The sequence below is a fragment of the Xiphophorus hellerii genome, chromosome 2 (genome assembly GCF_003331165.1).
Source record: "Xiphophorus hellerii strain 12219 chromosome 2, Xiphophorus_hellerii-4.1, whole genome shotgun sequence".
Classification (NCBI taxonomy): domain Eukaryota; kingdom Metazoa; phylum Chordata; class Actinopteri; order Cyprinodontiformes; family Poeciliidae; genus Xiphophorus; species Xiphophorus hellerii.
In genome coordinates, this window is record NC_045673.1 from 21659090 (window position 1) to 21671652 (window position 12563).

The following is a 12563-nucleotide window of genomic DNA, read 5'->3' on the forward strand; positions in this document are numbered from 1 at the left end:
TGGGTTATCTGTTCAGGCTGTGAACTGGTTCTCAAACTATCTGGTAGAACACTGCGTCCAAGCTTTCGGGTATCTTTCCTTCCTCCTTTCTGCTTTAAAGGGAGTGCCTCAAGGCTCCTTATTAGGGCCATTGTACACAATTCATGTGAACAATATGTGCGATAACTTGCCTGATGCTAAATCCTACCAGACGGCATGGTTGTTTATTGTCCGTCTTCTTCAGGTTTTCAATCATTAAAACATTTGCAACCTGCATTTAACTCTGCACAGCTTTGTCTCACTAAGCTCAAGCAAATTTTGAAAGCAGAGAAATATCCAAATGTGATAGTTAAACCTCACTATAAACCAGGGAGAACCTGTTGCCAAGTAGTTGTGCACTCCATATATTCTTGTATTTAATGAAAAAGTGGCCAGAAGATAGAAATTGTTGAAACGTTTACACTGAACTAATACTAAAATATTCTTAGTTGTACACTAGAACTATTTATTACTTTTTGTTTTTGAACAAAAAAAAGTATAAACACGTTTGTTTTGGAACAAGAATGAATACTAGCTGGGTGAGTATTTTCCATTCTGGTACATGGTCATGTGTGATGGCTGTCATTCGGTCTTTCTCTGCCATGACATGTTTTTGAAGATATGCCCTTATCAATAATGCTGGTAGTCAGGCAGAAGCTGACCCTAACCCTTACCCTTATCAGGAAAAAGAAGAAGTACGAAAGCGGCAGCATCGTAGAGTAAGCACCAAGTTAAACCTGCTACTAAAGTTCACCAACTAATCTAATCGTGGGATATAATTTTAATATAAAGATTCAAAAACATCTATAGTTATTCACTTGGTAGCAGAAAATAAAACCATGAGGTTGGTCCCTCCTTGTTCATCAGGTGATAATTAGAGACAGTTTAATTATTTTTTGTACGTAATCCCTGGGCTTGATGGGTAAGTCCAAATATAAAGCATGATGACTGAGCTGAAATAGCCAAATCCGCGAATGTTCGAAATGAGGAACAATGAACGCTGCGCACGTTCTGAAAAAAATGCTTATCGTGTCAGCAGATATATATTGCACGACAGGAAGTGTGCTTCAGAAGCCTAATGTGTATCATAAAGAGAAAGCAGTTTAATAAAACACTCTTCAGTTTTGGCTTTTCCAACTGGTTTTTAAACTATATTTGACCATTAGTGAATTTAGTTCGAGTTGGCTTTTTTTTTTTTTTTTTTTTTTGTCACACAAAACTCAAATCACTGAACAATTTTTTTTTTTTTTTTTTACAAAGAACACACAAAGGCCCGACAGTCTCACCATTTGGCAGAAATGATCTTGTTCTTGTGGCACAGAACAAGATGAAGTCTGTAAGAAGAGAAACACGTTTTTCCACACCAGTGTATCGTTGTTTATTTCTGTAATCAGTGCTGCTATTTCGCAACACACCTCCCAGTGGGAACAATCCCACTGGTCTTTCAACTCACATTCATGCAACTTGGAACGAGCTTATCCATCCTGCATGAAACACAAAGGCCTGAGTTGCATCACAAATCCCAGGCCCCTTCAATGAGGGGCTTTGTCATTCTGAACTGTTACGAAGCGGCCAGAACGTTTTCATAGGCGTGTCCACGCCGAGACCGTGGCTCTCAGGTTCACTTTCGTCCCCGGCTGCTATTTAAGGATATTTGTTGTATTCATTCTGATTTACATATGCGTGCGTGCCTGCAGTGTACTGGTGGAACGCAATCATGTGGAAAAGATCGGAAGCGGATTAAAAACAAGATGTGCTCTGAATTATTGTGAAGTTATTCGACGTGAAGATTTCAAGCACATAGTGATGGAGTGGAAAGCATCCATAAACAAGAGTAGTAATTATTAATTAATTATATTTGCTTGCTCCAAAACGTTGTGAGTGGGTGTATGGTGACAAATCTGTCATGGCAGGGTCTGCTCATTTTCCTGCTCCCAGCATGTCAGATGAATAAAAGAGATGCTGAGCAAAAACATAGTTCTTTTTAGTGATTTGGAAATTAAACTTTGTTTGAAAATGTACAATATCTCAAAATATATAAAAAAACAACAACCATTTGTTAGTTAATGTATTATATTCAATGGTTTGACTGGCTTTGTAGATTTATTTTACTTTTTACGATTGCTTTGCATCAAGTCCAACCTTTTTTGTTTATGCCAGCCACCTAAACATAATTGGCTCAATGTGATCACTGCACAGCAGTTTTCATGTTATAATCTTGTGCCGCGTATTTATACATTTTTAACTCTTTGCGATGTTTCTTGTGAATGTGTCTCGATGCTGCTACATTTGAATTTCCCCACTGCGGGACAACAGATTAAGTGAAACAGGACCAGTTCCACCAACCAGTCGCACCAGTCGCCCTGAAAGAATGGTGGGAGAATCTGTTGACAGGACAACAATTGGTTGTTCTCTGCCACAGATCTGGTGTTTCAGAAGAGTAGCAAGAGGAAAGCCGTCGCTGAGAGAAAAATAAAAGGAAGTAGCCATTTACAGTTTGCCGTCTGCGACGTAGAAACACAGCAAATATGCGGTCAGAAATGACTCAAATGTGGCTTTTTAGGCAAAACACTCTCTGTCGAGAAACACTGAATGCGCTATCAGTTAAACTTTTTGGTGGTAGTATCATTCTCCAGCAGCATCAAGGACGCTTACAGAGTTAACGGGAAGGCAGATGGAGCTAACAAGGCAGTTGTGGAAGAAAACCTGTTGAAAGTTGAGGTTAAAAGAAGCTCTTCATTCAGTCAGCATGAGTTGTTTTCTGAAGAAGAATGTGCTGAAATTTCTGATCTCTGGATGTACAAAGTAGGCAAAAACAGAGCAGCTTTTTTTCTAAGGGTGTAACTTCAGAATAAAAAAGTTTAGCAAACTATCGCCCCATGGTACAAACGTGCAAGAAGCATTATTTGTTTTGAATAAATTTGTAACTCACGTTAGGTAATATTCCACTTCATTATCATGCCTTATTTTGTCTATCATATATTTTCTGTAAAGTACACTGAGTTTTGTGATTGTAACATAATACGTGTGGAGTGTAAAAGTACTTTAGTATTATCTCACATCCAAAAAACATGTACGGTGAAGCGGGATAAAGTAATTTTTATATATAAAGACTTTAAATGGATGGTGCTCTATTATATCTCAATATTTTTCATTTTATTTCTAAAAAATTGGGACCATTGAGGGCAACTAGAAGTCTTATAATAATCATTCACACATTTAGCAACAGAATTTGGACGAGAGACACCATGGCCACCCTTCAAATAGCTACGCCCCTGCTCGGGAGAGAACAGCTTAATGGTTCATACAGAGTCACCCAAAGAAGCTGGTAGATGGACCTCACTACGGCGTCCTAGAAACGGAGCAGGAAATCTTATTTATCATCTTTTATCACCGACACTACTGTATTAATTAGCTGGATGTCTTTTCAGGGTGACTAAAGCAAAGAGAAGCTCGCAGACGCCACTCTCTGCTGAGCCCCAATGAAATATTCATCAGCTAATAACACTCTGACAGTCTAGCCCACTCTGCAGCACCCAGCAACAACTTACTCACAACAAGTCACTGGGGCAGGAGAGAGATTTGGCATTATTAATTCAGAACCAGCATGTAAACAATATACCGTTTACAGAAGGAGAGGCGAGTTCCAAGAAGCAGGACAAAGCTTTTTTTTTTTCTTTCTTTTGCTTACTTTGTAAGCAAGTCTGTTTATTGGCTACTTGGAACCGAGATAAACGTTGTCAGGAGGCGGTGTATTTCCAACAATGCAAAAAACTCCGGAATAATTTTGATTAGTTAATTGAGTTGGTTATAATAGCTTGATATCTGTCTGCAAACATGTTTACTTTAAACGTTTTTTTACAAAGCTTGCCAGATTAATGATTTATATAGACCATTTTATAGGCATCAGCATTCATTACGTTCTCAATTCAAAATGTTTGTGTGTAAATTCTTCCTTCATGGCCTGTTTAAAGTGATCTTCTCATTTTAAGCACAGGATTTGTTATTAGAGTTACAGTGATGGGTGAGAAGTTTAATTACACCACCACCATCCGTCCATTTTGGTTATTTGATTCATTCCTTTCCAGGAATTCCTGCTTACAAAAGCAAGAGTTAAGTGGAAGTAGCTCAACTTTCACAGAAGTCACTTAAATTTAACCCTATTTAAAGGCCAACTTTAACTACCAAGTTCATGGAAACTTAGAATTTAACCTTCATTGTGAAACACCTAAAAAAAAAAAAAAAAAAGACTGAAAGATGTTTTTATTTTCAAATGACACGACCATCTTTATCCATCAACATTTCCTTGTCCAAAATGACAGAATACACAAATTACCAAATGTTGACTGTATAGCTTTTTTTTGGTGCATTTTATATATAAATATATATACAGTTACTTCAGATCCACATGATGCTAAAATGCTGCTAATCCGTCGGATTAGCAAACTAGTGAGCCATAAATAACCTTTGACGAGAAGAGCTCACAAATTTATTTCACATTTTCTTTTGTTGTAACCACCCTAACATAAAAAAGCATGGCCATGTCGGAGAAGTAATGAATACAAAAAAACCCCCAAAAAACAAAAAACAACAAACCATGCTGCTTCAATCAAAATACAAATGAGTTTTTCAGAAAAACAAAGGCGTAAAGGGTACAAAGCATAAAATACTATACAGTAAAAAGCTAAATCTGCTATGCAGGTTTTAAGAATTGAATTCTCGGAGTCTCTGCAGGTTGTCCCATTAGCGAGCTGAGCCCAGCTGACAGCGTATGGAGAAGAGAAGCTAAGAGAGAAAACAGAATTGAAAACGGATAACGAGCCATGAATCTAGTTTGTTATACTCATTCAAAAACCAGTTTGATGAGTTCTCTAAATGCTTTGTTTGCCAACCTTTTGCAATCCAAATGTTGACTTTTTCGTTTTCTTTGTTAAATGGCACTGTCCGTTTGTCAGACACCAGAGCCCGCTTGGCTGTTATAATCAGTGGATTCCATCTTGAGGATGTAAGGGATGATGCTGTCAATCTGCACGTTGCCGATGAGCCCGGCGAAAAACAGCTCCTCCGTGACAGCTGCGCTTATTAGCCTGAGGGCCGGAAGACGCAGCAACAGCTTGGATAACCTGGGAGTAATGAGGCAGAAAGGAGACATGGATCTAAAAAAACACATGAAGCAAGCACATCTGGGACAACATCATCAATCTGTCCCACTTTAAACAGCACCGCTGCTTTTTCAGCACCGTTAGCTTCGAGCAAGTACAAACCGATAAGAGTCCTCGGGGTAGGTCCTCGTAACGTAGTCCTGCAGCTCCATGTACGCTTTTTCCTGGAACATCTCGATCTGCGGGATGTTATCTATGCCGGGGTGATCTAGCACAAAAACAACGCGAGCGCAGGGTAAGGAAAAAGGAACATGCTAAACATGCTTTATTAACAATAACAATACAGATAAAAAGAAAAAAAGAACAAACTTGATTTCACACACCAGGGCTGAAGAGAACAATAGCTTTGAGGTAGGCATATTCATAAGAGTCTGGGGACAGCTTGGACATGCTGTTACAGAACTCCTGCATCCTCCAGATGTGCTCCATTACCACTTTTCCTCTCTCCGGGGACAGCTTTTCTAAATAAGAGACAAAACAAACAACTGTGGTAAAAAAAAGAACTAAAACTCAGCACAATCAAATGACTTCCCATTTCAGACATTTGACTCCGTTAATGGATGCTTGCAGCCACCCGCAGAGCCCTCCTACCTTCCTGTAAGCTGGTCTGCAGATGGTTGATAATAGCACTTAGAATGGTACCAACATTCATAATGTTGGAGCACTGTGCCAGGCCCAGGGCAAAAAGTTCATTCCAGCAGGCTTTCATCAAGTTAATGTCATTGTCTTGTCCACTGTAAAAGAAGGAGTCACAGACTTGTGCTTAATAAAGTGTGGGCAGAGAAGACGAGTCTGATGCATTTTATTAGGATTTATGTGATTTCCTGAGTTAATGCACTTCATGGAGCGAAGGTTTAATATTCCTTCAAGAGTAGCCACAGACAGTGTTTCTATGTGAATATCTTCCTGTTAATAGGGAATTATTCACATATTTTATTCTTTTCATCTTTTATTTTTCTAGTCAGCAACCTAAACGGTTCCCGTTTTGTTATATTTTATAAATATGTCTAAGTTTATTCATATTAGAAAAACATGTTGCTGTTTACTCAGTCAATATTTAATACAGCTGAAACAAAATAATATTAAAATGTGTGTTTGTTTTTTTATTATATTTAGCATCTTAAAATAAAAATGTAGCCCTTTATGTTCTGGAAAGACGGTTGGCCCGCTTGATACAACAGAAAAGTAAGATTATTAAGAAAATGGCAGCTTATCAATTAATCATTAATCGGCTGATAAAATCAATCAACTTTAGATTAACGCAATCGATAACTTGCATCCACGTAGCATAATGCTGCCACAACCGTGTTTTACAATAAATGGCAGTGCAACAGTATTATGTTGGCCTCACACCGCATTGTAGATGGAGACCAAACCGTTTCATTTTGCTCTCTCTTTACACAGATGGACCCGATTCACCAAGTGGGTGACTGTGACACAAAATCCTAATAAAATACATTGAAATTTGGGTCAAATCTAAACAATTCATCACTTAAACAGAAGACATCATCTCACCCTAAGGCTTGAAAGGCAGGTATGGAGCGTGCCCAGTGCATAGAGAGAAAAAGTAGCCGGGACGCGGACTCACAGATGTAGTTGACATTGAGGTACTCTGGTACCGGCAAAGGCATCATAAGCTGGAGAGAAATCATTTCGAAGCATAAAGGGGGAAAACACGACGACATTGTGCATCTTAAAAACAAAAAAAACTGGAGTAAATTTGAGTTGACACGAGTAGGAGCTTTGGTGCAACAGTTCTGCTTTTACCTTGAAAGGGATATGGCTCTCAGAAAGCACAGGCCCATCCAGCTCCACCACTGGACCCGACTGGTCCCCCGACATCAGCTGCATGGTGGTTTCTAAAGATTCTCCGGCCGAGCCGTCGTCAGGATGTAGGACTTTGGCCAACGTGTCGAAAGCTCTGGGCATAAAAAAAAATAAAAAATACAAGAATAGGCAGACATTAAAAAGATAAATGTTTGTTTCTTACATTTAGATTAAAGAAAGCAGAACATTTATCATATAAAAAAAAGGCACTGGAATAGACACCCCAATACAAGATGGAACCTTTTGGGTAAAGCTAATAAGATTCATATGATTGGAGTCAGAAACCACATGGCCCTGGAAGAAATTCAATTAAAGCATCAAGAGCAAAGAGAAAAAAAAACTAATAAAAACAGGTCCTTGGTTTCACTCTGAACAAATCCAGTCATTACATTTAGTCATACGAACACGACAACAAGCACAAAAGGCGTCGAACTCTAACCTGGTGATATCACTCGCAGTGTGATCTTCAACTTTGATGTCCGACATGGAGCCGTCGCCGTTGCTGAGAGTTTCGGCTCCCAATACGTCGTTCCCGCCGTCGCTCAGCTCCCTGGCCTTGTTGAGGTGGGCGAGTGATGACACTACATTTGCTAAAGTACCAAGGTCCCCTTGAGATAGATCATCCTGTCGAGAAGAGAGATTCTTCAACTATTTTTCTAATAAATAAAGAGGTTACCTATGAATCTACTACACATAGTTCCAGGGTACCCAAAAATTGTACTCAAGTAAGAGTAGCGCTACTTCAATATATTTTTGCTGAAGTAAAAATAAAAAGTAGCCATCCAAGAAATGACAGAAGAGTAAAAAAAAGTATTTGGTAAAAAGACTACTCAATACGTCATCAGAAGAACCGAAATGTAACGTAGATGTTTTGGGTATTTTACAGACCAAAATGAAAACAATTCACGTAGATAATGTAATTACAAAATAACAAAATCAGGCACAAGAAACATATTTTCAGATCAATTTCTTTCAATAAAACAAACCCATTCATACCAGTAACTCAAACATACTAAACGTTGAATGTTACCTTATCAGGGGATGCTGGAATCAGGATGGTGTTTTCCAGCTTAGGGAAGGGCTGCTGGATGTTGAGCAACATGCTAGACTCAAGCAAACTTGTAGATCTGAAAGTAGACATTGATTATTGTTATTATTAGACAACCATATTGAATAAATTCAACTATATCAGGGATTCCCCCAGTGTATTACAAGCCTGACGGGCCACCAGACTTTACTTGACCCCCCACTAGGCTAAGCGTTGTTTGTTTATTTATTTAAACATCAGAAACAGTGATAGCAAAGACGGGTTTTACGCTAGATTTATATATAATAAAGCATTAGCAATCTTTAGCAGACAATTATCCATTTAAAAAAAGGTAATGCATTTGATTCTACATACAAAAACTACAGAAATACTAGTTTTATTTAGTGCACCGCTATATTTTCTTTATTGATGTTTTATTTAAAAAAATTTCTGTTAATTTTTTCAAAAACACAACACAGTGGGCAACTGGTAGACTTCCCAATGGGTGTTTGATTACATTCTGCTACTATAGTATTTAAATAGCTAAAAATAAACATGAAAAAGGATGTTTTTAAGTATGTCTAAAAAAAATGTTTTAGACATATTTAAAATATTTTACTTCTGTGTGCTATTCTGGTACAAATATGCAAACAGAACATTTAATGTTTGATACCAACACTGCATGTACAGTTCAACGTCAACTGGACATATCATTACTGTGTTATCTTGGGGTGAATGTTACGTACCGAGCAGTTTCCTTCTCAGATACAAAAGTGGGCGTGGCAGCCAGAGGACTACAAAGGTTCTTTCGGATGTAGATCTTTTCCGTGGAGGCCGCACAATTCATCGATTTCTCTCTGGTGGCAACTTCGACGGGCTTGCGTTCACACTGCACAGCTGGAAGACGACACAGTACCGGACGGTAAGGCGCTTGAATCCTTGCCGACACGTTATCCAAAGTGTTTTGAGTAGTTAAAAAGGGTCTCTTACAATCCTGCTTCATGCCCAAAGCTATACAGCGCTGTAGTCGGCAGTACTGGCAGCGGTTTCGGTGTAGTTTATTAATGGCACATTCTCCAGATCCCCTGCAGGTATAAACCAGGTTCTTTCTAATGCTACGTTTGAAGAAGCCCTTGCAGCCCTCGCAGCTGACGGCTCCATAGTGACGCCCTGAAAGAGAAGGAAATGTTACAGCTTTCTACAAACACACACACAAAGCTGGCTTAAAGTACACAAAAATACTGACAGTATTTAAATAAAGTGTTATTTCTACCTGATGCCTTGTCCCCACAGACAACACAGTACTCCACCACAGGCTTGATGATAGACTGGTCCGAGCTGTCAGTCACAAACTGACAAACAAGCACAACACGATGGGATGATTTAAAGACAAACGCTGCGATAGGTTTAGCCTGACTAAACAGACCCATGATTCAGTCATATGCTCTTCCAGGGGCTTGTTTATGGAAACAGAATTGGGGATGAAGTCGACGTGCTTTGGACAGTTACCTGAATCTGCTGTCCTGCCAGTTCGGGGGCAGCAAAAAGCAGCTGGTTGACCCCGGAGCCATCCGAAGAGGCGAGGATCACCTTGTTAGGAGAGCATTCCTGCTTGGCCAGAATCACCTTCCCGCCATGGGAATAGTCGGCATTCGCCAAGATGAACTGTTGTTTCCCCGGGGAGGATGGCTCAAGTGCTGTGACAATTTGGATCTTCTGCCCGGTCTGCTGATCAGTTACGATCTATCAGAGGAAATAACATACAAAGTGTAAGGGGAATATCTAGTTGTTTTTTTTTTGCAGATAGAGCCTAAAAACACATTAACATGAAGTGTGAAAAGGGTGCAGAGGCCCCTCATTCACCTGGATTCGATGTCCTAAAGCCATGCTGTTGTCTGTTGACACAAGCTGAATCTTGTGAGTCTGTCCATCCATTCTAATACTGCGCACACCTTCATCCGCCGCTCCTCACATCAGTGCCCCATGAGGCATACACACCTGTACGGCAGAAATCATCACAGTAAGATACCAATCATTTTGAAGTCCAATTATTTATTCTGGTAAATAATGACATTCAGACAACATTTGCAGATTCGTGTTACTGGGACCTGGGAGGGAAAGGCTTTTGAAGGTACAAATATTTTTATAATAACCTGATTAAGACTTCAATTTCCCATGGCTTTAAAATTGTATTGATATTTTGTAAAACTTGGGTTTATTATGAGCTATGAGCCATAATCATTGAAATCCGCAAATAACCCTTGCAATAGATGAATACACTTTATTTATATTCTAAGATATTGATGTCCAGCAACAAGAAACAATAGATCCCGACATAAAGCAGCATGATAAACCAAAACAATGAAAGCACTATCTCAGCAAAAATAGATTGTGGTTGCGTTACAATCGGACTTTATATGTTAGCATCTCATTCTCTCCCCTCTACATGGCACATGCGACACGCTAAAGCATCGATTTGACTTATATATCTGTGATTAAGCGTACACTTGTGTCAGTTTATTCAAAATTGCCTGGGTCGGAAAGTATAAACAACCACTTGGTTTATTATGTTGGATGTCAGGACGTGTTAATAATATGGAGCCTGCTGGAAGCAACCGAGCTAACGTTAGCCAAAACCCCGCAGAAACCGCTCAATAGCCGAGTCCGGTGATATCCGATGAGTGGTAAAAACACTATATTTACACATGCCACTGACAGCCGGATACTTAAAATCTGTACGGAAGATAAAGGTATTTCTTTTCCTGTCGGTGAAAGGTCAACATTGAAGGGTTAAAGCACACTAGGGTTCAAGGCCCGTGATGCCAACAGAGACATTTCCGTTTGCGACCACCGGCCAAAATCCGTTTTGGGAGGCTTTGGATCTTCACCCATATCATCTAAATAACAAGACAGCTGTCGGGTTGACACCGCAAACCTTTGATATAACGATTACCTGCAATATGAATGCCTTTATTTAGGAATCTATGGAGCAGCGCTAGCACCGAAGGTAGCAGTAGCTGTATTAGCTGACGCTGCTAAGCTAACTAGCTGTCACCTTTTATCAACATTACCTTCATTCAGTATCTCTTAAAGTCCACCTACTGGCGCATGAGGCTAATAAGAAAAAGTATGACTTCGTAGGAGCATTCACATACCAAACCTCAGTGTAGCTCCAGACTATGAGAAGCTATGTTAGCTGGTTGTTAGCTAGTAGCTAATGGCAACTTCCTTCCTGCTTCTCCAACAGCGCGATACTCATGAGTCTCGCGTACTTTCGCAGTAACGAATGTCTCCTACCTTTTGAAAATCCGATATGTAATAAAATTTATTGCTTTCAATGCAATAATATTGGAAGTGTTTTCTGAAATTGTCGAGAGGGTCAGAGTTCGTGACCTTTTTCGTCCATAAAGCTTTGACGCGCATGCGCATTAACGTTGCTGCGGTTTATGTGTGACAGCGGCTGCGGTATGTTGACTGTCTGTCAGCTCTGCATCTGTCTGTCTCCTTTTACTGGTTGTCTATAAATAATGCTGGTGGCTTGGATTTAGAGTGTGAATTACAATAAAGGTAAAAATGACAACAATCTTGAACTCTACCTAGTTGTGTTTTGCTTAAATTCGTTTTTAAATTACTTGCTTGAAATAGATAAATGTAGATTTAAGTTTAAGCTTAATTTGATCATTTATGTACCTAGTTTTTAAAAGTCTTGGACATTTTTTAGACTCAGTGCTTAAAGTGTTCTTTTATAGACTTCCTCTCATATTTCGGATTGTTGAGTCCAATTGTTTTTTGTGTTTTTTTCAGGATTGTTTAACTGCATGTGTATTCCAGTAAGTTTCTGAATATTGTCTTGTATGGCTTAATGTAATAAACACTGAAACAGTGTAATGCTATACTCTAGACCTTCCTTGTATTTGTATCGCTGTTGTAACTGCAGGCATGTGACTCTTTTTAAGCAATCCAATTCGCTTCACCTCACTGAAATTTGTTTATTCGCTAGAAGAAGGACTTCACAATTTTTCTTCTTCAGTGGTTCTCAAAGTTGGAGCCGCAAATCAGCAAGTATGGGGTCTCGATAGTCCCTTCAGAAATTAAACTAAATCACTATTAATGCTTTACCATTATAATTCCATTTCCATTTTTTAACTATGAAAAACCCATCGACAACTGTGAGTCAGGAAAAAGTCAAAAGCCTGTTAAATGTGGTGTAAAAATAGAGGAGCATTTCATAAAAACAGTCAAATAATGGTAGTAGTGTGATGTTCCGGGTCGGCTTCAGGACTTGGATGATTTTCTGTAATTAATGGAACCATAAATTTGTGTCCTGTACCCAGAAACTCTTAAGGAAAATGGATATCTGGTCCTTAGTTTACAGATACTTCTAGCCATTATTCAAACTCCCCTCTGAAAAATTTCCAAAAGACTGGTTTTATAGCTCAAGTCATGTTGTGGAATGACCTAAAACGGGCTCATGTTCAAAAATCCTCCAACATGACTGAATTTAGCCATTTCTGGAAACAAGAGCGAGT

General features: G+C 39.1%; 1 protein-coding gene across 3 annotated transcripts; it reads right to left on the reverse strand.

Annotated features, from left to right (window-relative positions):
• Positions 1–4263: 4263 nt before the first annotated feature.
• nr2c1 (nuclear receptor subfamily 2, group C, member 1) lies at positions 4264–11474 on the reverse strand. 3 transcript variants are annotated; one of them, XR_004337055.1, is made up of 15 exons: positions 11106–11474; positions 9898–10032; positions 9544–9777; positions 9308–9386; positions 9025–9204; positions 8781–8931; positions 8038–8134; positions 7447–7631; positions 6948–7101; positions 6696–6817; positions 5772–5914; positions 5504–5641; positions 5283–5388; positions 4911–5141; positions 4264–4803 (listed from the first exon to the last, which is right to left on the reverse strand). XR_004337055.1 is itself a non-coding variant. In XM_032549026.1 (14 exons), exons 2-14 carry the CDS (start codon positions 9967–9969, stop codon positions 4970–4972), a joined length of 1833 nt encoding a protein of 610 aa, XP_032404917.1. In that variant the 5' UTR covers positions 9970–10032; positions 11190–11474; the 3' UTR covers positions 4264–4969. The 3 variants fall into 3 exon arrangements, 2 of the variants coding, with proteins under 2 accessions (XP_032404917.1, XP_032404910.1); XM_032549026.1 differs by having other exon boundaries at positions 4264–5141; positions 11190–11474; XM_032549019.1 differs by having other exon boundaries at positions 4264–5141; positions 11332–11473.
• Positions 11475–12563: the final 1089 nt, after the last annotated feature.

What these genes read in the sequence shown, in the direction of transcription:
- nr2c1 (XM_032549026.1), bottom strand. Translation starts at nt 9,969, where the DNA reads ATGGATGGACAGACTCACAAGATTCAGCTTGTGTCAACAGACAACAGC. An exon ending in TCTGAGAAGGAAACTGCTCG is followed by an intron (nt 8,135 to 8,780) that starts GTACGTAACATT and finishes GTCTACTTTCAG; the next exon opens with ATCTACAAGTTTGCTTGAGT. An exon ending in TTCCAGCATCCCCTGATAAG is followed by an intron (nt 7,632 to 8,037) that starts GTAACATTCAAC and finishes TCTTCTCGACAG; the next exon opens with GATGATCTATCTCAAGGGGA.